Source organism: Cheilinus undulatus, linkage group 2, assembly GCF_018320785.1.
Source record: "Cheilinus undulatus linkage group 2, ASM1832078v1, whole genome shotgun sequence".
Lineage (NCBI taxonomy): Eukaryota > Metazoa > Chordata > Actinopteri > Labriformes > Labridae > Cheilinus > Cheilinus undulatus.
This window is the reverse complement of record NC_054866.1, coordinates 35,797,366-35,821,466: the sequence shown is the minus strand read 5'-3', so window position 1 is coordinate 35,821,466 and position 24,101 is coordinate 35,797,366. Positions and strand designations below refer to the sequence as shown.

Below are 24,101 nucleotides of genomic sequence, written 5' to 3'. Positions count from 1 at the left end.
TAACAGCACAGGGAGTAAAGTAGTTTTGGCCAACAGTATTTACTCCAAATTGACACTATGTTTCTTCAAATAAAGGATGCCATGGTCTAAAGCCGCAACCTTCATCTGAGCAGCTCTCGAGAATTATTTAAAAGTGAAAAAAGTAACAAATCCTTATATATCGCCTTTATTTATGCTGCAACTACGCCACAAAAACGCACGATGGCGCGCGACAGCAACTGATCAAAGTGGCTCATTACGAAAAGGGATTTTGTGCAGGCATGTACCAAACTTTTATCAATGTCTTTATATCGGTTTCCGCACTTACTGGGAAGAAAAGGAGCATTTAAGACCTCTTAATTGACACACTGGCACAGTGGGGTAGTGTGAGAATCCAGGCAGTTCAATACCACATAGGCTACACGGTGAATGCTTTCCCATTCAGTAACTTAGGTTGAAAAGTAGCCTGAATTTGAAATTAATCCTGTGCTTATACGCCTTGATAACCACATCCTCCTCAGTGGCCATGGATTACCTGGTCTGACGTGACTTTGTGAACTTGTCAGTGCTCTTCTTTCCTGTGAACAGGAGTTCACCCCTCCCTCCTCCTCCTTCTGCTCATAGAAACTCCTCTCCTCAGTCAGCAGTCCTCAGACCCGCTCAGTCCCGCTTTCCCAGTTGATCGACAACTTCGCAACAAGTTGCTCTGCGGCTTCAACTCTCTCCAACTTATTTTGGTTTCGAGTCCATCCTGGACATAAACTCTAACTCTTGCTAACCGAGTGAAGAAGGATTGTTTTACCCTAACGCAGCCAAAATGAGTGAACTCTGCAGCAGATCGACTGATTAAAGGTAAGTTGAACCAAACACTCCAGACAGCACACATAACAACATGTTTCCCCCGTATTAGAACTATTCAGCGTGGATTTTAAAAGGGTTTAAAGTTTAAAGTGTTCACTGTGATACAAGGGATAAAACTTGCCCTTCCACTGCTGCTGGGGTTCATTGTTTCCCTTTTGGAATATAACAGTGTTTACTCAGTGCTAACAATATCTCTTCAGCTTTGTGCCTGTAATAAGGGCATCCACCTCAGTGAGCATACACAAAAGGATCACCAGTTATTTTGGCTTCTGTTCTGTGCAATTCAACATGTGTTTCATAAGTAAAGAGGCCAGTCTCTACCCTGAATCTCTGTTAATGTGTAAACTATGTGAAACTGCTCTGATCTCTTTGATACTGATAAGTTTTCCTCTCTTCTGTTTACCCTTAGGGGTTAGATCAGCTTTCTTCAGGGTAGCTGTGTTTGCACTGTGACCTGTGGGTCTGGACAGACAGAGCAAAGAGGTCACAGACAATAGGACCATGGATTTTGGCAACGATGTGGACCTGTCCAATGAAAACATCACTCCATTGTGGAGACGCCGCTCGGACAACTGTAAAACATCTCAGAGCTTGAGCAAACCCAAACCGCGACCCCTCAGTTATCACATAAATGGGGTGATGATGACAGACTTTCCTGCGGAGGACAACAAGCCTTCCTTCACCTTGACTCAACCTGCAGAGAGACTGGTGGTCGCACCTCCCTGCTGGGATAAGAACACGGTGGTGCTTAAGCATGTTCTGCACAAACCTTCGAAGAAAACAAGAGTTGTTCGAAGCATCAGCATCGGGCATTTCTCCAATGGATTGTTCTCACTGTCCAAATTTAGGTCTGAGGATAACAGATCTGCTTCATTGGACAATAGAGTGTGTAATGGAGGCTGTGACAAAGAGAAACCCAGTAATGGAGTAGCGGTTTGGCCTGAAAAGCATCTCCAGGATGCTCAGAAACGCTCTTCCAGTGCGTTCAGTCTTAATACTCAGAAAGACCAGATATCATTTGGGACTAATTCAGATGTACTCCCTGTTAATGGCTCCTCTCCTGTGCTTTCTCAGCATACTCAGAACAACAGCCACCATGAACTGTCTTCCCTTTCATCCACTTCAAGCCCCTCTCCCCCAGCTCTGCGTGCCCCCACTCCTTCCCACAGCTCCACTTCCAGCATCCCGTCCCTCTCATCTCTTACCTCTTCAGGCCCATCGACCCCACGCTCCCCTTCACCAGCAGACAGAGGCCAAGCACTCCTTCGACAGTCCTCGTCCACCCCTTCCCCCTCACAGGACACAAAACATGCTTCATCCACTTCTTCCCTCTCCTCGTGCTCACCCTCTCCTTCACTTTCCCCCACTGTCTCTCCACCCCCTTCCATCGTCCTCAGCACCAACAGCCCTGCTGCCCTGAAGATGGGCACCCAGCAGCTCATACCCAAGAGTTTGGCATCTGATACGCGCCAGAACAAAACACCTACCCCTGGGTCTCAAGGCCAAGGTTTGGCAGGGCTGCTTGGTTTGGATCATTCCAAACGAGCAGTTAAAGCCCTCAGCATGGTAGAATCAGGGAGCTACTTTTCTACAGGAGGGGGTCATGCTGAGGGGACAGAAGGGGAAAGTGACAGTCCGGGGACTCTTAGAAGAGGCCTCAGGAGTACGTCCTACAGGAGGGCTGTTGTGAGTGGAGTAGACTTGGAGGTCCCAACGGTAGATCCAAAGGCTCATCGGTTGTCCGAGCCTGCTCTCAAAGGGCTGGATGGGGTTAAACCAGCTTCACCAGTAAGCCAGGCAGGTCCTGGCAGTGCAAGTCCATCTAGTCCTGGGACAGCTAACCTATCAAGCCCAGGGACTCCCAAACTGAGCCTCCCTGGGACACCGAAAGTTAGCAGTCCAAGACTTTCAAAGCCCACTAGCCCTGGGACCAAATTACCTACCAGCACCGGGAAAAACAAGGTGGGTAAACCTCTTCAGAAAGTTTTCTCATCAACTCTTCAGACAATTAAAATCAGGCTTATGATGTATTAATTGGCAAAATCACCATTACCCAGTCCCGGTAGTCACCATACCAGAATTCTAAACTTCAGTTGTGATAGTAGTAGAAAACAATGTCAATATTTCTTTTTGCGTCAAAAACTAGAAATTCAAGTCATCCAATCTTGGGAAATTTCTATCTTTGGGTGTCAAAAACTGCAAGTAAACTCCTTTACAGTGTCTAAATTGCACCAACAAGTTGAAAATGCTTGTGCAGTTTACATAGTGTGTAGGAATTTGCTTTAGATTTAATGGATCCATCATAAAAATAAAAATGGACTTTATCATTTAAAAACAAGATTTTGAATTGTTTAAGTCTCTGTCAACCTTAGACCAGATATTGAATTAAAGTTGAGGGTAGAACTATACTAGTAGTGATATTGTACCAATAACTGTTGGTTTGACTCTGAGCCTCCTTTAATATTAGAATTAACATACTTTGCTTACGATAAGCTAAACGTTTTCAAAGAAACTTTGCTTATGGAAAACAACATATCATCTCCAAATTATTATTCAAGTGAACAAGCCCAACTCAATGCTTAAAGGTGCTTAACCTTCTAGTTGTTGACCTGTTTTCAAAAACCTTTATGATAGTACAAATGTAGCTATTTGTTCAATGTAATTGCCTAAAAATTAACTTTGGTAGTTTCCTATCACAGTCTTGCAAATACCCTTTATGACCAATCCTAACTATGAATTAAGGGGGTTGCTCTAAAAATGCATAGCATTTGTCTTGGTGGTCAAAAGTCAAAATGACTTAGGGATACTATCATAACTATAGCCACATTTCTGCTTAAAGTTTTACATATATATATATAATGTGTGTGTGTGTGTGTGTATATATATGTGCTTTATAAAGAGACAAACCAAATCGGGTCATTTTTGCCCAAAAAGGACAACCAATGTGATTACTTGCAGCCATTGAAAACATTTTTACTAGCTAGCTTATTAGAATTTGTCATCAGATCTTCCTCTGATCATAAGAACAGTCAAAATGGTTCAAAATTTTGTCTTTTTTACTCCAAAAATGTAGATGTCTTGCATATGAGGCATAATGACCATAAATGTAAAGAAAAAATGTAACTGTGACATTTAATGCTATCATTCTTTAAAAACTGTGAAACTAGACTAGGTTAATGTTGGCCCTTGGGGGAAACTAGTATGCCATCTACACATAGAAAACATACGGGTTAAAGGTTTTGTAGGAAACTTTTTGTTTATGTCAAGGGTGTCCCCTGTGGACAAAACTGAATATCTTACCTATTCTTTTTTTTTTTTTTTTTTTTTTTGCTAATTTCAAAACAGAGTGGCGACAGACCACCAATGTCAGACACCACCACTTGCAGGATGAAAATACTTGCAGCAACTTAAATTAAAACCAGATGACACTTCCAGTTGGAAGGGTAAGGGTTTGTGTTGCAGTAGGGTGGATTAATAAAAGCCTGAACAACAGTGAAACTTATTGTTATGACAAACTTTAAACCTTTTACACCAAAAATAACTAACTTGACCTGTAAAATCTAATGTATAGAGCTGACTAATCAGTGTGCTTACAGTGTATACAGTGCTGTGCAGAACTTCTAGGCATGTTTGGGCAAAAAAACAAAATAAGGCTGAGGTAAGGCGCAGATGTGGCGAGTAAACCACCTGAGGGTTCAACTGGGCAGGAAGGAGGATTGACACAACCCCGGCTGGGCTCTGGATGTCCTTGCATAATTACCAGGGGTATGGGAAAATAATCTGTAGAAAAAATAACTCCACCCCTTCAGGGTGGAGTTAGGGGTAAATGTGGATGTCCAAAATGCCTGAAAAACCACTGGCAGGCTTCGGTTGTTTACCAGGATGAAAAGACCCAAACAAAAGGGATGCCATTGAGCTTGACCTTTGCTGCTGATCGACATACATGCCTAATTCTGCCCCTCCTCCAGCCCCAGATTGTGGACCATCCGGCCACTAGATGAATCTTTAGTGTCCCACATGCCTCAAACTTATGCACATGACTGTAGCTCATCCTACATGAAAACAAACGAATGCAGCCAATGTCACTGTGTTGCCACAGTTTACATAACTGCTTCTTAAACAGCAAATCAATCCGTCCTAAGGGAGGTGGTGTCTGATGGTGGTACACTGCAGGAAGGGGCCCTTAAGGAGGTTTATCTTGAACAGTACTTTTTTTCTAATGGAAAATCTAATCCTGCTCTCTTTAAACAGTCAGTCATATTGCTCACCCCTCAAGCATCTTACTTTGGAAACTGCAAATAAAGTAGTGGTGAAAGACCCTAAAAAAGCCAGAAATGATCAGTCTTGTTAATAGTCTTGATTAATGTTGTAGGTCATATAGAAATATTGGTATTAATTGCAGTGTGTGTCATATCAGGTCAAAAACTCCCCACAGGAGCTTTTAATTATCTCTGAATCTCCCAATTGAGCTGTTTTCTCTGCTGAGCATATCAAGAAAACTCGCCCCAATTACCATAACTCAGTTGATAGGCTTGAATTTTATTTTGCCTGTAGATTGTTTCATGGATCTCTGAGTATTTGGGTCGGGCAAAGTCCAAACTCTAGATCTACAACACAAGCCGATTATTGTTGAACAAACTTAGCAGCAGCAGCAGCATGATCCCAGACAAGGCCTTACAAGGAAACAATTAATGTGGTTGTTGGGAGACGTGACGTAATGTGACACCAGGCCACCACACAAACACACTTAGACACAGTGGGTCTGTACTTAGATAGGGGTCAATAAAGGGGGTCACCAGAGAGGGCAGGGAACGGTCATGGACAGGTGGCATAGCAACACAATCCTAATTCATTTAAAGTTTGTTTTGTGTGCCTGTTTGATTTCTAAGAGCCATTACATCTGTGTATTCTCTCCCAGAACCCAGATAAGAAGAAAGTTTTGACATCCCAGCGGACATTTGACAGCGAGGGTGAGAAACCTCCATCTGTTTTGTTTTTACCACAAATTTCCCTTCTTTTTATCCTTTCAATCCTGTCTTTTGCCTCATTTCCCCTCTCAAACAAGCACCATCCTTCATTTTTGTAAAACAAAAACAAAACTGATAAGGAACGATGTGTTTCAGAGGAGGAACTGTACCAGAACTACCAGGAGAAGGCCTTGCACAATGACTCAGATGAGGATGCTGATTCCAGAGAACCCAAACCTGATAATGGCATCGTGGTGCAGTACAGACCTATTCGCACCTCCTGGAGCCAACTCAGCGTGGTCAGACATCTCCTTACACCTTTCTTACACCACTTAGTCTAAGGAAAACCACATTTCAGACGCAGGCCGTGGCTGTAGAGTCTAGGAATGCTCATGCTGTGAAGAATGCTGTCATATCCAGTTTGGCAACAGTCCATACCCATCCTCCCACTGTTCTTGCCTCCTTCTGCCCCTGAGCTTTGTTTATCAGGGGAGTACAGGAGCATTTCTTCCAGAATTCGGGTGGGTGTGGAGGCAGACAGTCAGCCAGACCCACAGGAAGTCTTGGACGCACTGCTGGGCCTTGTGCCAGCGCGTTGGCAAACTCGACATTCTCATCAGGCAGCAAATATGCCTGAAATGTTGCCCCTACACAGACGTGCAGTGGCTTTGCATTACATAATATAGATTCAATTGGAGGATAGAGGAATACAAGGGAGGGGACTGGGCTAATTTAGTTATCTACTTTGGCATTCCCATCTGTTTGTTTACTTGTTAAGTTGGGAAAGTGGGAAGGCAAAACAGGGTGAGGGCATTGAGAAAGGCAGTTAAGATTAGTTTTGCGTGGAGAATGATAGGCATACTGGCTCTATAAAGGGGAAATTGGATTTAAAGTTGGAAAAGTCTAGGAAAAATTACCCTTTTTGTTCTTTGCTTCCCAGTCAAAAGGCTGATGTGAATCAAGCTATGACATTATTAAGTGTACCAGGACTCTCCAGTATCTTATCACAGCTGCTCTACAGCTGTGGATCCTTTGGCCAGACAGAGCATGACGTAACATCATGGGATTTTTCCCTAAGCTTTCATAATTTGTCACACAGATTGCCATAACAGTTATGTGAGAGGAAATTAAAGATTGGAGGTTCCAGCGAAACCAACAATGGGATACCCAAGTTATCCCCACATCAGTCTTTATTCTTTTGCCTTTATGTGCCTGTGGCACTTCTTTATCTTTAGGCAGAGGAGGAAAAAGTACACAACTGTTATACTCAAGTAAAAATACAGTTACTCTGGTCATTTTCACCTAAGTAAAAGTACAAGTGCTTGTTTATAAATCTACCCAAGTAAAAGTAAAATGTGCTTAATTTGAAGTTCACTATAAGTACTGAGGGAGTGTACAGTAATATATGATCTGTCCTTATTGGCAAGACCAACAAGAGAATAGATCTCCTACCAGGTTTTCAGGTGAAGTCACACCTCTGTAGATAAACCAAAAAAAAACCCAGCATGAATTAAACTCATCTAGCTTAAAAGTAACACTTTTAAAGTGCCTTTTCTTCCATATTACATACAGCTAAACTACACTTTTGAAAGTGTTGCTCTATATGTATCCTTTAGGAACACCTACGGTAGGTCAGTGGATAACTTCACTCATGGTGCAAATGTGTCTAACATTAAAAAACAACAACAACAACCCACCAGAAACATGAGCAAAAGAACCCAAGCAGGAACCACTATACAACAAGAAACATCCAAACATAACTTAACACATGTAAAACACATCTAAACACTGCCCGAGGGCAGACCAAGTAAAAGTACAGTTGCTGTGGTTGAAAGTTACTTCAGTTGAATTAAAAGAACTGATTTCAAAATGTACTCCAAAAAATGAAGTACTCAAAAACTAATCTATTATAGTAATTACAGTAAATATAATTAATTACTTCCCACCCCTGTATTTAGGTTACATCCAATAACTCTGTGTTCCCTGGATTCATCACTTAGATTTGAGCTTTCTTGGGGCTATGTGGTTTCATGCTGTTGAAGTTGACTGATTTATGTTGCATTTGTTCCGCTTAAACAAGAAAATGAAAGAAATCTTCAGAAAACTACCATTGACTCTCTATATATGTGAGCAGTTCTGATTCAGTGACACCCAGTAAAACTGCCAACAGGGTAAAGTTCAGTTGGCACAACAGGTGAATGCCAAGTAGCACTATCAGGTCTTGTACTGATTGCCTTATTTTTCTGAGATAGAGTGCTGAAGGTTTTCAAGAAGGAAAATAAGAACCAGAGGAAGTGTAAAGCAGATTTATGTGTGAAAGTGATATAAAGAATCCCAATGGATGTTTGGTCTGCTGCTGGTTTTGTTTGTTCTCAGTGTTTGCTGAAGGCTACAGGGCAGATACTAGAGAGCAGAAAGCCTCCTGCAGGACTAGTATCACTTCCTTGTGTCTTTCTACCAAAACAGGATGAGGAACAAGTGGAAGTGAGGGATTATAGTCCCTCAGGTATTAACCCTGTTTTTGTGTGATCTGGTGACGTGAAAAGTGAAAGTGCCCCAGGTTAGACTGGTTATATTTGGTGAAACATAAGATGTGGCATGTTTTTTATTCAGCCCAGTTTGACAAAGCCACAAGCAAATTGATTCAGTAGTGATCCACACCCAGTCCTTTCCAAAGGCTGCTTAGTTTCAGTCTCATTCAAAAGGAGGCAATACTGCTAGCCAAATACCAACACCTGTATAAACCTAAGGTCACATGCTTTCTGCCAAATGATATTTCCCCATGAGAGGATGTTAGTAGTTCTAATTTCCTACTCAATTCCTCTGGCATCTCTTTATTCAGGGACATTCCTTATCTTACCACTTTTTCAGCAACTTCATGAGCTTGTTATTCACTGTGGTATGCAAAGTGCTCAGGGCCACAGACCTTAAACAAGTGTAACTTTGTCTTTGAGTTGTTTTCATGATTTAAAAACCATTGTTCTATTTTTTCAATAAGTTGTCTTACCTTTCCAGGTTAAAAAAAGTGGTCTATCAGACCGGCTGAGTCAGGAGGAACGAAAAAGACAAGAGGTGGGTATCATATTTTATCCCTAGTTTGGTTCAGAGGGAAAATTTACAGTATGAACAACTGCTGCTCAATATTAACCAACTCCAGTATTAAAAAATTTAAACTGAGGAGACCACAGACATTTTTAAAAAAATATGTGAATATTTTGAAAAAATGTTTCAACAAATGTTTTTTTTTCACTTTATGGTCCCCAAGAGATGGAAGAACAAGTTTGTGCAAAAAAGTCTTAGTCATTATTGTTAGGTGTGTCACACATAAAAAATCAAGTTTAATTTCCATTTTTTTGTCTTTATAGTCTTATTAATTATTTTTTTTTTTTTTTTTTTTTTTTTTTTTTGTAAAGAGTGACATTACTGCAGCACACATATTATTTAAGCCCAGGCTGTCCTGAAAAATAGGATGTTTAGAGTTTGACTGTACACCACAGTGTTGGTGTTTTCAAGGGTTTTTAAGACAAAAAGTCAGATGAGACAAAATATAAAAAAAAATAAAAAATAGCTTAGGGCTCAATATATGATATTATGTTAAAAAAAGATGGATGGACTAACAAATGGGCAACCTGAAAACAAAATGCTTCCAACCATGGCTATTCCTAGCATGGCGACATAGAATCTGGGGAATCCAGCTGTGCTTTGTTGCTACAGACCAAAAATACAAAAACATCAAAGGAGAACAACAGGAAACTACCATCATGGATTTTAATAGCTTCAAAGCAGATTCACCTCAAAGGGGCAGAGAAGAACTCCTCAACAAATATGAACCTGATTTCATGTCACATTAAGAATGATATGACTGCTGAGTAGAAACCTGAAGGGGTTTGACACACTAATGAAAGTGTCGAGGTGTGCATAGTATTGTTTAATAGCATTCCAGACATGATTGTGGGGTAGAGCTATGTCAAGCATGTTCATGACAGGGGCTGTGTCAGAGAATAATGACTGAGTCAGAACCTGAAGCACACAAAGTCAGCACCTGATGAAATCAGCGTAATTAAAAGAAGTGAAATAAACCACACCCTTTCCCTTCTAACTGTCCGGGTTTCCCTCGTTTCCTCCCTGCTACTCCTTTTCACCTTTTCAGGCCATTTTTGAGGTGATTTCATCCGAACACTCCTATCTGCACAGTCTGGAGATCCTGATCCGCATGTTCAAGAACTCTGCTGAGCTGAGCGAGGCCATGACCAAGACTGAACACCACCACCTCTTCTCCAACATCACTGACGTCTGTGAGGCCAGCAAAAAGTGAGTGTTGGAGTAAAAGCTTCATCAGATTTGAAGGCTCAGTTATAGAAAATAGTTTTTGTTTTTCAAATGCTGCAAGGTATTTTTAGGCTGCTCTCATTTGCTCCCTTTAAGTTGAGCAATGTTGCGGTTTGTGGTTTTGGCTAATGAGCTGGATAATTTTCTCATTTAACAGCACTTAACAGCTGGTAAACATTGCTATGTCTGTATACTGTTATTGAATAATGGAACCATTCTTTGTGTATGACGTTGCACACAGAAGATTTTTCATTGTGTGAGGGATTGTGGGTAGGCAAAATTGAGCTGTTTTTGTGAGTATGTGAGCTGGCACGCAGATGGACAAATCATAAAGTGTTGTTAGAAGCGAGGGACATAAAGGGAAACACAGCAGAGAACAAAAAGATGATTTTATATCACTAAAGGTGCATTAAGAGGGGACCAAGGCATACTGTAGAGGTGATGTTTGATCTTTTTTGTTGGTATCTGCATATAAATATCTTTGGAAAAATGTGCTGTTGTGAGCACTTTGATTTAGGGTTTGCACGATACCATTTTTTAAACTTTGATAGGATATTGGTAAAAACAGGTAGTACTGACACCTGTTTCTGAACCATATCAGGCATATTTGGTAAATTCTTGTTTGTTTATCAAAAAAGAATGAGCAGCAAAACCCTGCTCACTGTCTGAATTGCTGGGGAAAGAAAAACAATATGTGACAATACTTTGATACTCTCTGATTTGATTATTTGATCATTTTTGAAGACCTTGCTTCCCCGAGGAATGTCTGTTAGGAGTGGTGGCCTAGCACAGCCTGGTGAGGTTGGGGAGAGAACAAGATTTGCCTAATTTAACAAAAGAAAGACAGTTTCATTCACAGTTTTTTGTTTTTAACAGTACACTTACTTGATAAAGCATTATGAATAAAAGATAGACATGTAAGGGAAATTTAACACCTGGAAAGTAATCTCCTCATCCTTTCGTGTTGAAGTATAGGCAACAATATTTGTCCAGTTATCCAAAGGGTGTTACAGTTATTAACAATTTGCCCATCTGGTATGAGATTAAAACAAACACCCTCTTGTAACCAAGGTTGCCCAAATCTGATGTAGATGATATCATTGTAAATCACAGTGTTAAAAGATTATAAAGCATTGAAAATTCAGACAATCTCACTTTGAGTTTACCTATCCATAAGGGGTGGAAAAAAAATGTATACAGCATAGTATTGCGATATTCTGTCTGGTGATATATGGTATTGTCTCATCCACCAAGTATTGATTTTTTTCAAATTAATTGCTAATAAGAACTGAAGTCTATGATAATGAAAAAAATAAAATAATTTGTTTGGACAATTGTTTGTCCAGTGAGGTCAGCAGAGGTGACGGTCATAGAGCAGGAGAAAGTTAGGACAACACACATGGCAGCACCAGGGGAAGGACATTAGGAATGCAAGCAGGGCACAAGTGAGATGGCCATGGAGATTACAACATATTGCAATATACGGTATCGCAGTATTGACTGTATTGCAAAATGTTTAAAATCGCAATAATATTGATTTGTGAACAGAGTATTGTGATATGATCATATTGTGGGGCGACAAGTGATTCCCACCCCTACTATTCATCATTGTTTAGAGCCTTGGTTCCCAATTCGTGGGTCACAAAACCATTTTAGGTGAGTTGTGAACGTCTGGAAAATGAAATTGTACTAGATAGTCTATGATATTCTTTTATTTTGAAGAATGTGGCTCTTTGTCTTTGTGTTGTCACCTTTTTGTTCTGTTTCAAGTCCAAAGGTTAAAAAATAAAATACTTACAATACTTAATACAATCAAAAATACTTGGTTATGAATAATAATTTTAAGAAATTTGAGTTGTGCTTGGTCGGTAAGATGATGGTGGGTTGTGACTTCATGTCAGTTGAGAAACACTGGATTACAGTGCATGAGTGTGTACCATTTGTGACATTAATGGCCAGGTACCCTTGTCCTTTCAAAGATCCCAAGATGGAAACACTCATGCATGAGTAGTCATGAAATTTGATGGAAACTGTGCTGCCTCAGCAATTACTGCGCTGCACCAGGCTTCATTGTTTCTACAAATGATTGACAGATAATGACTGTCATATGTTTTTGATAGCTTTGCATGTAATAGTATTTTAAATGCATGCTTTTTTAAATGAAAAAATTAGTTATAATAACAACATGTTTCAGAGTAGCCCAGTGTTTTTCCACGAAGCCCTCGCTGTAGGGATGTGTCTAAAGAACTAAAAACTACTCAGTTGGTGAATGGTTTATGGTCTTTTCACACTTACTGTCCATTTGTCCCAACTTTACCTCCCAACAACTGAACCTATTTTACAGATAGTTGTAACCAACTGTCAGGATTACTCACAATACCCAGTGGTTGATATCACAAGGCAGTCAATTATATAAATGTTTTTATCAGGTAATTATGACATGAGGAATAAAAGTGCCAAGTCAAATTCAGTGGGTGCTCTGACTGTGGTTACCACAGGTCCAATGTTCAAGTGTGACTCATGACCAATTGTTCACTGGGAGCTCTGGCTCAATAAATTCAAGTGTGAAATGAGGTTAAACTAGCCTAAGGGTTTCTGTTGCCCAAGCTTAGAGTTTACACAGAGAACCCAAACATGTAAGTGCGACAACTAAGCCATTTAAAAACCATTTGGTAAGGGTTTCTTTATCCAGTGTCCCAGTAAAGATGAGGGTGTATACATGCAAAGCTTTTACTGCCTTCCTTCCTTGTGCAACTGTTAATGACGTTTGGTCAGAAATACTGTGCCAGGATTGCAGCTCCTTCCTAATATCGTATGCTGTTATCTTTGGAGATTTGACTTATCTCAATCTCTGAGAGAAAATAAGCTTATCTATCTAAATATTATTACAGATATACATGTATATTGATATTTAGGCCAGATTTGTACCTTCATTTCCACCTTATTCAAGTGTTGCACCTATGGCTGTGTCAGAAAGCAATGAGCAATGAAATAAAGTTTAGAAAAAAAAAGAAAGCAATGAGCAATGAGTACTGCATAGCTGCATAGCTTCAAGGAGGGCTTAGTGACAAAGGGACAGCAACAGCAACTCTAAAGATAAAAATTGGCCTGAAGCACTTGGAAGAGATTGCTAGGCTTTGTCTTTAGCCTCTCAGAAAACAACTGCAAAATTATCGCTTAGTCTGATGCTTCCTGTTTTGTCTGCATTTGAGGAGAGGGATGTTGGGTATTTTAGATGCAGGTATGTTGCTGTTTGTATTCCACTTGCAAGCCCTGCCTCTGCAACAGTGTGCTATTAAACCACTGCAGACAGTTTTCATGCTGATAAAAGTTTCAGTTTTTATTTACAAACCTTAACTAGTGGCTGGGTGTTTTATTAGTTTTTCTATTTTGGATTAACTCCCCTCTCTTGACCTCTCCCCTCTCGACAGCATACTGTTGTTGGGTCACTAAGTTTTGCCTCAGGAGGGAGCACAGCCTGAACTTGAGCAGCCTTGACCTGTGAGCCCCTGAATGCACCTTTAGGACATGGGCCAGAGGGCAGATCAACATGTGTGTGGGTTTTCTGTCATCCTGTGTGTTGCTGCCCTTATTAGAAAGGGTAAAGTTCAAAGAGTACAAGGCAACACAAGAGGCATTGTTTCCCATAGATAGGCATAGCACCGTGTCTGCTTTAAAGGCAGTGAGGTGGGGCAGGCTGGCCCACAGAATTGACTGGGCCCCTGAAAAACCTAGTGAATGAGCCCTCCCCTGTTGTAATTGATTTATTATATTAATGCATGTGTGTCGGATCAATAGCAATCGTGCTAGCATTTTATCACCCAATTTTGCCATTTCTAGACATTTTTTTCCACTTGAACCCTTTTCACTACTTTAGCTTCCCATTTTTGCCACTTTTTAACCATTTCACAGTTTTACTGCCCATTTTGCCACTTCTTGCCAACATTTTACCATTTCTTGCCATTTCAAGCCAATTTTTAGCATTCTTTCACCCCTTTTCACCACTTATTCCTGCCAACTTATTCTGGAATCATTTAACTATTTTCCATTCAAAGTTGTTTTTGTCCCCTCTACTTTATTCTTAGGTATCCTGCCGTTTGTGCACATCATGGCTTAGTTAGTGTGCCTATCCAAACTGTTATCATTACAAATAAAAAGGTAATTCTGTTTTAAGAAAATGAGTTAACATTTTAAAAAATACTGTATTGTACTGCAGCATAAATAGATATAAATATATTTTTGTTGCTTTGATAGGAGAGGTTATTATCCAGGTTGAATATCAAATTTGGTTGTAACAGATTAACTTTTAAATGGACCATGATTTTCTCAACATTCATGGGCACCCGAATTGACTGGACCCCAGAAAGCTCTCCCCTCCACCCCCCTTATGGGAAGCCTTGGATGAGGGCACTAGAGGTGCTTTTGCAGATGAGCTCTAACTCCGTCCAAGCTGCAAAGGTCAGCCTCCTGTTGTGCTCAACAGTGTCCTGTTTGTCACCTTGGATCCTGTGTGCAGAAACATTCGGTCTCTCTTGTGGCGTGCTGTTAAAGTGGCCATCTGTTGGTGTGCTCAGGAAAAGGAAAAGCCTCTGTGTTATGGTTAATGGTAGGCTATGTCTATTTTAAGTGGCGAGGGAGTTCCTCTGATGTGATGTTGCAACGGGGTTTAGTTGAAAGGTGTTGGCGGTTTCCTCTTCCTTCCTGACTTTGTATCTGTCATTGTATCCTATATTTTCCCCTGGGCGGGATGATTTTTTTATGTGTCTGACTCAAGCTGTTGCCATGTAAGGTAGGAATCCCTGACATAGTAACCTTTATTCTCCATTTGTGTTTAGGTTTTTTAAGGAGCTGGAGGAAAAACACCAACAGAACATTGTAATCGATGACATCAGCGACATCGTTAGCAGGCATGCTCAGTCCAACTTCGACCCCTTTGTTACATACTGCTCCAATGAGGTCTACCAGCAGAGAACGCTACAGAGGCTGGTGTGAGTGACCGGGCAAACATGCATAAACACTCTCTTATCATATTGCACATGGATTTGATCCAACATTACTACTCTTGTACTTTGAATCAGGGAGTTTTTCTCTCAATGCCTTCAAAGCTCTTCTCTCTGAAACTGTTTTTCTTTACTTTAAGGTCCAAGAATCCCACTTTTAAGGAGGTGCTGACCAGGATAGAGGGCCACCCAGACTGCAGGAACCTTCCAATGATCTCCTTCCTCATCCTTCCTATGCAGAGGATCACCCGCCTGCCCCTGCTCATGGATGTGAGTGAAATGAAGACCTTCAGTAGCACGCGCCTTGGAATTACAAGACTTGGACTCTTACGCAATGCCTTGTTTATCTTTACTGACCTGACTAATTCTCCATGAGACATTTTTTAACCTCAGAGATGTTTGTGTGACCTAACATCGTTCCCTCAATGGATTTACCTTCTCTTCTTTCTTCCCTCTTTGTGTTCTTTTTGTTAAATTTCGCGCTCCCTCCTGCTCTACATTGTTATATCCCTACTGTGCCTCCCTCTCTTCCTCCTCTCTTTTGCTCTCCTTCCATCCCCGCCTCTTTCTCGTCCTCCCTCAGTTTCTCTCAAGGGACTCTGGGGTTTATGCTCGTACACTCAGAGGCTTTTGGATCCTGAGAAAGTTTCAATTCTTTCCCTTCCCACAGTTTTCTTTCGACATTAATATTTTACAAGGCTGTTTGATGGCATTAGATGTGTATGGATGCCGTGAATAGTTGTGAGTCCTTTGCATGAATGTTTTGTGAACATTTAAAGTCTTTGTTACTGATTTCTTGTGTTACAGACGATCTGTCAAAAGACACCTAAAGACTCAGCGCAGTATGAAGAGTGTAAGAAGGCTTTACAAGCAGTCAGTAAGGTGCGTCTTTTAAAGTTCATAAATCTTGATCTTCACTGTCTGAATTTTTGATGTAAAAGACTAGGCTTTAGCTCCATCTACAATGAAAGCATGCATATGTTTAGCAATAAACAAGTATATTTTCAACAGCAGGAGGACTCTGCACTTGCTAAAAACAAATGTTGTGATTTAATATGTTTGTTCAGGTGGTGAGAAAGTGTAATGAAGGAGCTCGCACCATGGAGAGAACAGAGATGATGTATACCATCAATTCTCAACTGGAGTTCAAGATCAAGGTTTGTACATGGCTTTAAATATGACAAACTGTCACACATCACATATTTATTTCTGCTAATAAAACAAGTTATATAAGCAGAGGAGTGTCTGAGGGTCACATACAAAAAATACACCAGACTGCATTAAAATTAGTTAAACCAATCCAAGCTAAACTAGAGCATTTTGGCTATAGAGACGTTGCTTATGTTTGAAGAAAGAAGGGAGAGGCATAAAACCAAAGAACACCACCCCCACAGGGAAACATAGCAGCGGGAGTAGGCTGTTATGCTGTGGGATGCTTCAGTGCATCTGGAAGTGCATCTATTGTGATGTTTGAAGGAATCATGAAGAAAGAGGGATATGTGAAGATTTTAAAGAAAACCTCAAGCGGTCAGCAGCAAAACTGGGTCTGGGTAGTCACTTTGTTTTTCAGCGTGACATTGACCCAAACATACATGGCTCCTGGTGAAGAACTACCTCCAGAAGACCAAAGTGAACATTATTGACTGTCCTGCACAAAACCTTGACTTGAATCCCACTGAAAATCTGTGGGGGGAAATGAAGACCTAGGTGCGTGCCAGAAGACCATCAATTGGCCTAAGAAGAGTGGGATGGGATTCCTCAGGAGACGTGTCTGAAACTTTATGAGTCATGAGACTTTATTACTATCATTTTTTGGGATTGAATAATCAAAATGAAAATATTATTTTGACAGTCCTACTATAACAGCTCTTAATATAATATATTTTTCTGTCCTGCACTAACGTGTACACACATGCAGACAGTGAAAAAAAGAGGGCATATAACGTCATTCACTAGGTGATTATTTATACACATAATGAACACAAGGCTTGGCAGCAAGTAGTGTGGGAAATAACTGTTGGCACATTTGGGATTCACAGATGTCTGGAGAACATATCCTCAGACTGCATAGCCAGCTGTTCACACATGGACACTCAAATTATGTTTAAGCATTCCTTGTGACCATCAACATTGCGTTCATTTTTGAAATACAAAATCTTTTAGTTCATCATGTTCTCTTTCTTCTCTCTTTGCAGCCTTTCCCGCTGGTCTCGTCCTCCAGGTGGATGGTAAAGAGAGGAGAGCTGACGGCCTTCGTGGAGGACAACGGCATCTTCCTCAAGCGCACATCAAGACAGCAGGTCTATTTCTTCCTCTTCAACGACGTCCTCATTGTCACCAGGAAGAAGAGGTGGGTTTGCAGAGCTCTGTTTCAGGCAGATGTGTTTGATTTAGGTGGTGAGAGAGTGGCCTTTGTGTGCAGATTTGGCTCACAACTCACATGTTCTGACATGTCCAGGGTGAAAGTAACCTAAAGCCTTTGGATTTACTTTGTGTGAGTGAATAACTAAGTATGTCCAAGACCGTTTGGTTGTGTAATACTGTCTGCTCTATATTCTTCCTGGGAAATTTGTCTGATCAGGGAAGGAGCAACTACCTAAATATATACTGATATGAAAGTGAAACTTCTGACATGCAGTAAAGAGGTAACAATGAAGTCATTCCTTGCAGGGTAATGGGAAATTTTGAATAGCTTAAAGTACCTGATCTTATCTTTTGGGATGGAAGATTTATGAGTTTAAATCAGCAATGGATTTTACCATCAAAAGACCTGTATCACTCATCAGAGCCCTGGATTGGCAAAGAGGATCCACAACAGTCAGATTTTGATGTTGTAGACCCGTCAACAGCCTCTTTTCTCCTTATACTCACTGATTATCCTCCATATTTTTTCTTGCAAGACTTTCAGTTAAACGTTTTTTCTTTTCACAGGAATAATTTGTGCAGTAGGGTGCAGGTTAGTAAGTTAGGTGCAGTGAAAATTATATCATTGCCAAAGCCACTTACAGTTCTCAATCTTGGGAATTAGGTCACATTGACTTGTCCTACATTGAAATATGAATAGAGGGTTCTGGCTGCAGACCGTACATCTGGGACGCTATTATCTCAGGAAGGATGTGACGTAATTTGCCGGTACAATGTTTTTCCTATTTTAGATTGTTTTTTTTTAAATCAACTTTATTCATAAACAACGTCTGGTAGTGTTATTTCTGGGACTTAATGCCAGTAGCTTGACATGGTTAACACTTGTGAACTGATTTACATGATACCAAACAAACAGTATTTTACTGACCAAAAACAAGCAAGATCTGTAGGTAGAGAGAGTGGCAGAAACAAAGCCTGAGCATTAAGCAGACCTCATATTAACAATCACAAAAGGATTTTTAAAGAGCTATTAATATTGCCAAAAGGCTGTTTTTTACTCTAAGGCTTGTTCATTCAGCCAAACAGGTGCAGTTACCATAACCTGCTCTGACTTGGCATCACAAATCTGTGCTTGTTTTTCCAAATGTTGTTGAGGTTTCAACTTGTCCAAGTGCCATCAGTCATCCCAAGCGAGTAGGCCCTGCTCATTGTCAGCCTTGTCTGTGTCTCTGCTTTCTCCTCTTCTGTTTCCTCTTGTTAAAAAGTCAACGCCGTAAAGTAAGCCGTAAAAAGGACTTCCTCGAAATCCTGTGGTTTTCATTTGCGTGTGTGTAGTTTGGGTGTGGGTGTACTATGGTGTCTATTTTTGCCAAAAACAAAAAATAAATCTCTTCCCGTGCTCTTTCAGTATATCTGGATCAGATTTTACCGCTACACTCACAGACTTAAGAGTTCCTAAGAATCATTAAAAAAAGGGAAAAAGAACATTCCTTTTGATATTTTTCTGGGAATCTGATCTTGGATGGCAGGCTCCTGCAATGTGTGGTGTCAGGTTTGTGTTTTGAAGAGGGATTTAGGGAAAGGGAGTGCTCCGGAATCAGAGTGTGTATTTGTGTGCATGTGTGTGAGTTTGAATGGGAGAAGCTGTTATAATATTGGTTCGTTCTGTGGGGAGTACTGGAGCCCTGCTGTGGCACGCTACTCTACTACACTCCATCTGCAGAAACCAAAACAAAAACACAGCAAGGCTACACGAAGGCTAGCCAGGCACTGTCGGGTAGGCACTGCCGGGTCAGGAACCCTCCTAGTCATGGTGCTTCAATAGATCTTAATAGCTTGACATTATGACTGAGAGTTTGTCCGTACATGTGCATTTGTGTGGGGGAGTTGGTAGTTTGCTAGCTGCAATTTTTTTAAGTGATGGACTGGAATCCTCTCTGTTTTTGTCTCATTTATCATTAACTTACCTTTCTAGGAATACTAGAAACACCACAAAGAAGAGGTTAAAGGGTCAAAAGTCAAAGCAACAGATCTTACATGGCAGGGAGAAAACATACCTGTGACCTATGCATGTTTTCTGTTTTCTAGTCCTATATTTGTTAATTTAAACATTTGTTTATTGGAAACATGAATTGTAAATATATGCAAAGTGTCTGTGATTATGATTGTAGTAGTATTATATCAACTCAACAATATAAAAGCTCTTACTTTGAATTTCTTTAGCTCCATAAACAGTTTGGTTACAGCAGCAGTATGGAAAACCTTCTGCCTCTACCTCTGCTGCCTCCATAGTCTGTTTATTCACATGGACGTGGTCGCAGTGACATCACCCTTTGGTTTGGAGTGCACTTTCGAAGCCTGTCGATGGTGGTTGCTATATTTAAAATGCCGTCTCAACCCAAATTTTGGTCAGCCTAACACCTGTCAAGACCTGGAGCTGAGGCAAGTCTTGTGACTAATACTACTCCTCGTTTTCTTTTGAAGCCATGTTTGATCACTCAAGTTTCCATGAGATCTCATGTTCTCCTCTCTGAAGTTGTTACAAACTCAGTTTGGCTGCCCAGCTGAATCTTTTAGTGTGTATGTTCAGAGGAATATTATGTTAGAAATAAGCTGAAACTATTATTAGGTTTTTGGTCAGCCAAGTTTTTAAATTCAAGAGAAAGAGAATGTTACTAACAGTGCTACATATAGCTTTTGTGCTAGCTGCACTGAGTCAGTTTAAGGAAATTTTCAGTTTTGTACTTTGCAATGTTATGAAGTTATTACAGCTTTAATTAAGCTTGTAACCTTAGCAAATACAAGTTAAACTTTATATTTCAGTCATTTTTCTAGGCCAAAGACCAAACAGTGCTAGTTTTCATAAGTGTATTTCTAGGAATATTCTATGTTTTTAATGTAAAATATGCAGTTTAATGTAAATTACTATAAGGAAATGATAATGAGATAATCAGTCATAATGGTAATAGTTAAGCCCCAAAACAATTATTTACAACAATCAAATCAGCATCAAATCAGCATCATTATTCTATCTTCTTAACATACTGCCTCTAAAATCAACATTTATTAAGATCATTACAGATCTGACTATTTGAGCCCATCCCTATGTCAGACTGGGCTTTTGTCACGCAGCGGCAAAGTGCTGATCTATTGCACTCTGACTCGCAGGAACACTTACATAACAGTGAGAGTCAAAACGGCTGGCCCCTTTCTCATCTTCACGTCCCGCCTTTTTCCTTTGTAATGCCAGGCATCATCTAAACATTGGCTATTGTGGAGGTTTCTATTTCTCTCCTCTCTTCCTTTATTCATTTCTCTTTCTTTTCATTTCCTTTATCATGTGTGTGTGCACAAGTGTTTTTTTCATCCCACGCTCTCTGTTGAAGTATTTTCCCTCTTCTTCTGTTTGTTTGACATTGCCATAGTCTCAGCATTCCCACTTTTCACCAGAACATTATTCTCCTACTGTGTGTTTGAGTATGACCCTGTGTGCATGAACATCTACACGCTTAACTTGAAGTCTTATCTCAACATCTCTCTGGGGATTTGTGTTGCTTCTGACTGTGTGCTGAAGAACTGGTTGTACGCTGGAAGATGGCACAGCAGTGATGACATGTGGAAGATGCCTGTGCTATCTCTAAGGACAGAGCGATTTTCATTCCAGCCAGCTTGTTTTTTTTTTTCTTGTGTAAGAAGCTTGTTAGAAGACCAGACTCCAGAGTGGATTTCTGTCTCCTGTCATGTTAGCTATTGACACCTTCCTACCACATTTCGTTATGGGATATTGCAAAAATCTACCACCTTCATTTTTGTCTGATTAGCAATAATCCCACCATCCCTCACATGAGTAAACTCAGCCAACAAACATGCCATGACACACCCATCATTCCCCAGTGTCATGATTATGGAATCACAAGCATTACACCTGAAGGGCTGTCAGGAGTCCAAATACTGAAGCCCCTTTAATCTGGATCACAAGGAAATACATATTCTACCAGAAAAAAAGCGGATTTTTGACAAATTTATCATTTGATATTTGTTTAGACTCATTAGGGTTGTGGTTTACATGATGGTCAGAGATATTTTCAGATAAAACCTGATAATTAATCAAGAATTATCATTTTTAAAGTGTTAAAACCATCATTTTGGGAGGTAAACCTCCAACGAATGGTTTGAAAATGAAGCTTCAGCATCATATTATCCCCTCAACTGTATGCAACCCAGTTTTCAAAAATGTTGGGACGTTTTGTAAAATGAAAGAAAGTTTGATGCATTTGTGCTTCTTTTAAATACACGTGGAGTATTGGAAATCCTGACATTCTACTTTTATCCACATTTTGCACAACTAATAAAATAAAATTAAAAATGTAATTATTGCTGGGCATATTTGTTTTCTTATGCAAGATGTATTTAAAGACAAATAAATGGAACATTGAACTTGAACTTGAACTTGAATTTTGAAGTTTTGCAATTTATTAAAAACAGTTATCATGGTGTGTTTACGAAGATCTTTCAGGCAGTTTGCCTTTTTCCTAAGTCACAGATAAGAGTACTACAGCTGACATCTTCTAGTGGGTTGGTCTTATCTGGCCAAAAACCTTAGTGGCTGGAAACTAGCGGGGAGAATGAGAGAGAGGGAGTACAAAGCAGAGAGAGTTTGAGAAGAAAAGCATGCAGCATTGGGCAATCCAGGTAGGGAGAGGCAGCGCTGGTGTTCACAAATAGAGTTGTTCCAATTCGGATACCATTATCATAAATACGATACTGCTGAAAATGTGGGTATTGGTATTTGCAAGTACACATATTTATGTACCGATACGACAGTGGCTTTGTTCTATACAAAAAGCTAGCCACTGTGCCTTTTCAGTGATGCTATCCAAGCCTTTGCAGTTCTTATGGAACCGTTTCTAGCGAGCTTGAAACTAGTGACTTTTTGGGGACTTCAAAGACCGAATCCACACCAGTAAATCTGAATGTCTTTCAACACATTTTTAAAATCAATGTTCAATCTTTTGTCACTGCTACCTAGAGGGCTATCAGTTATTTTGTTTTCCCAGAATGCTTTGTGAGGGGCTGTCAGCCAGTGGTAGGCTGTTCCGTCATCTCATCATGCTGTGTCAAACTGCACATGCTTAAACACGCAGATCATTATGGAAACTGCCTGAATAGAGTATAATGGAGAGAAAGCGAAAATAGAGAGCCTGTGATGCGGCCCTCTGTGTCATTGTTATTTTAATATTTAGCAGTGAAACTCAATAATTAGCAGGAAAACAACTTAAAATGTAACATAGAGGCTGTACATTACCATTCTATTTTTGAGCCATGTTCTGAGTTCACCTTTGGGCTAAAATAATGTGCCAGCTTTCCAAGGCTCACTAGGTCCAGAAACTTTGTGTTCTGCCCTCTGTCACATCCTTTTCCCTTGCTGTCCTTGTTGCATGCTGTCTGGATAGTGTTTATGTTGGGAAATAACACAGCATGTACTCAAACAAGCGGGCCATGTTAATTGTTTTTGCTTTAATTTTGTATGTAATTCTAAATAGTTGTTGTGCTTTGATTATGGAATCCTATGAATATAGGCAGGTGCATATACTGTATTTTTCAACATGTATGTCTCATCTCTAAACATTTTTGTTTTTAACATCTGTCTATTTTTGACATTTTCATCTGCATATGTCTTTAAACATCAATGTTACCCAGTCAATCAGTTATTTAGTTTCAGTATTGAACTTATTGCCAGTGCTATCTGATTATTATGCTCTACACTTGAATTTAGTGGGAACTATGAGTTTACATCTGTGCAGCTGATGCAGGATTGCATAATTGCAGATCATCCTGCACCTTCAGCCATGCCTGGTGCTGGGTTTTGATCATTTTCAGTGCCAAAATCATGCACTTGCAGAGGCTGTTATAAATGTCTGTTACTTTCAGTGACCAAAATTCCCTTCACTTCCTGTCAAAAAGTCCCCCTGGTTTTGGTCACTAGACTTAGTGCTTTGTCTCAAAATGACCCCAAGTTTTTTACTGCCTTATGCTGTCATTAGCATGTAGATCTTTGCTAATTAAACAGTAAATTAACTATAAAGCTTTCCATTTTTCACCTATTTCCCTGGTTTATGGGCTCCCCTGAAGTCATGTGGTGCCCCCAGGGGAGGCCCGCCTCACACTTTGAATACCGCCTGTCAAGAGAATACACCTTCATGTCTGTGTGCATAGCAGAAGATGTAAAGTAAGAGAAAGTGGCTAGCTTAATCAAAATTTCCCCCACAAGAATGTCTAAAGCATTGATACATGAAATATACCTTGTTTCACTCACACTCTAAATGGTTTTTAAAAGTCCACTTTCAGTTTAACAGCCGTAAAATCAGCAATACTAGCTTTCCTTCTGTCTCCAGTCTTTTTGAAAAATAAGCTAACCATGTCCTGACCCCTTAGCTTCACGCATTTTATAAGACAAAACAGTGGTATGAACCTTGTCATGAAAAAGAAAACATTAAACGTTTCAAGAATGTTGACCTTTTCCGTTAAGTTCCTGGTCAGTCTGGTTAGCATGGCGCTGAGAGCAGCTTGTGGTTAGCACTGACTGTATTTTTTACTCCAT

General features: G+C 40.1%; 1 protein-coding gene across 1 annotated transcript in view; it reads left to right on the top strand.

Moving 5' to 3' along the window:
* Nucleotides 1-619: 619 nt before the first annotated feature.
* Nucleotides 620-24,101, top strand: part of LOC121521337 (rho guanine nucleotide exchange factor 26-like) — a 42,299-nt gene continuing 18,817 nt past the window's right edge. The window contains exons 1-11 of the mRNA XM_041805271.1: nucleotides 620-831; nucleotides 1,250-2,802; nucleotides 5,759-5,810; nucleotides 5,964-6,106; nucleotides 8,823-8,879; nucleotides 9,958-10,118; nucleotides 14,972-15,124; nucleotides 15,277-15,406; nucleotides 15,944-16,018; nucleotides 16,204-16,293; nucleotides 17,332-17,486. Of these exons, the coding sequence (XP_041661205.1) occupies nucleotides 1,342-2,802; nucleotides 5,759-5,810; nucleotides 5,964-6,106; nucleotides 8,823-8,879; nucleotides 9,958-10,118; nucleotides 14,972-15,124; nucleotides 15,277-15,406; nucleotides 15,944-16,018; nucleotides 16,204-16,293; nucleotides 17,332-17,486 (2,477 nt within the window). The 5' untranslated portion in view covers nucleotides 620-831; nucleotides 1,250-1,341. The remainder of the gene's footprint in view (nucleotides 832-1,249; nucleotides 2,803-5,758; nucleotides 5,811-5,963; nucleotides 6,107-8,822; nucleotides 8,880-9,957; nucleotides 10,119-14,971; nucleotides 15,125-15,276; nucleotides 15,407-15,943; nucleotides 16,019-16,203; nucleotides 16,294-17,331; nucleotides 17,487-24,101) is intronic.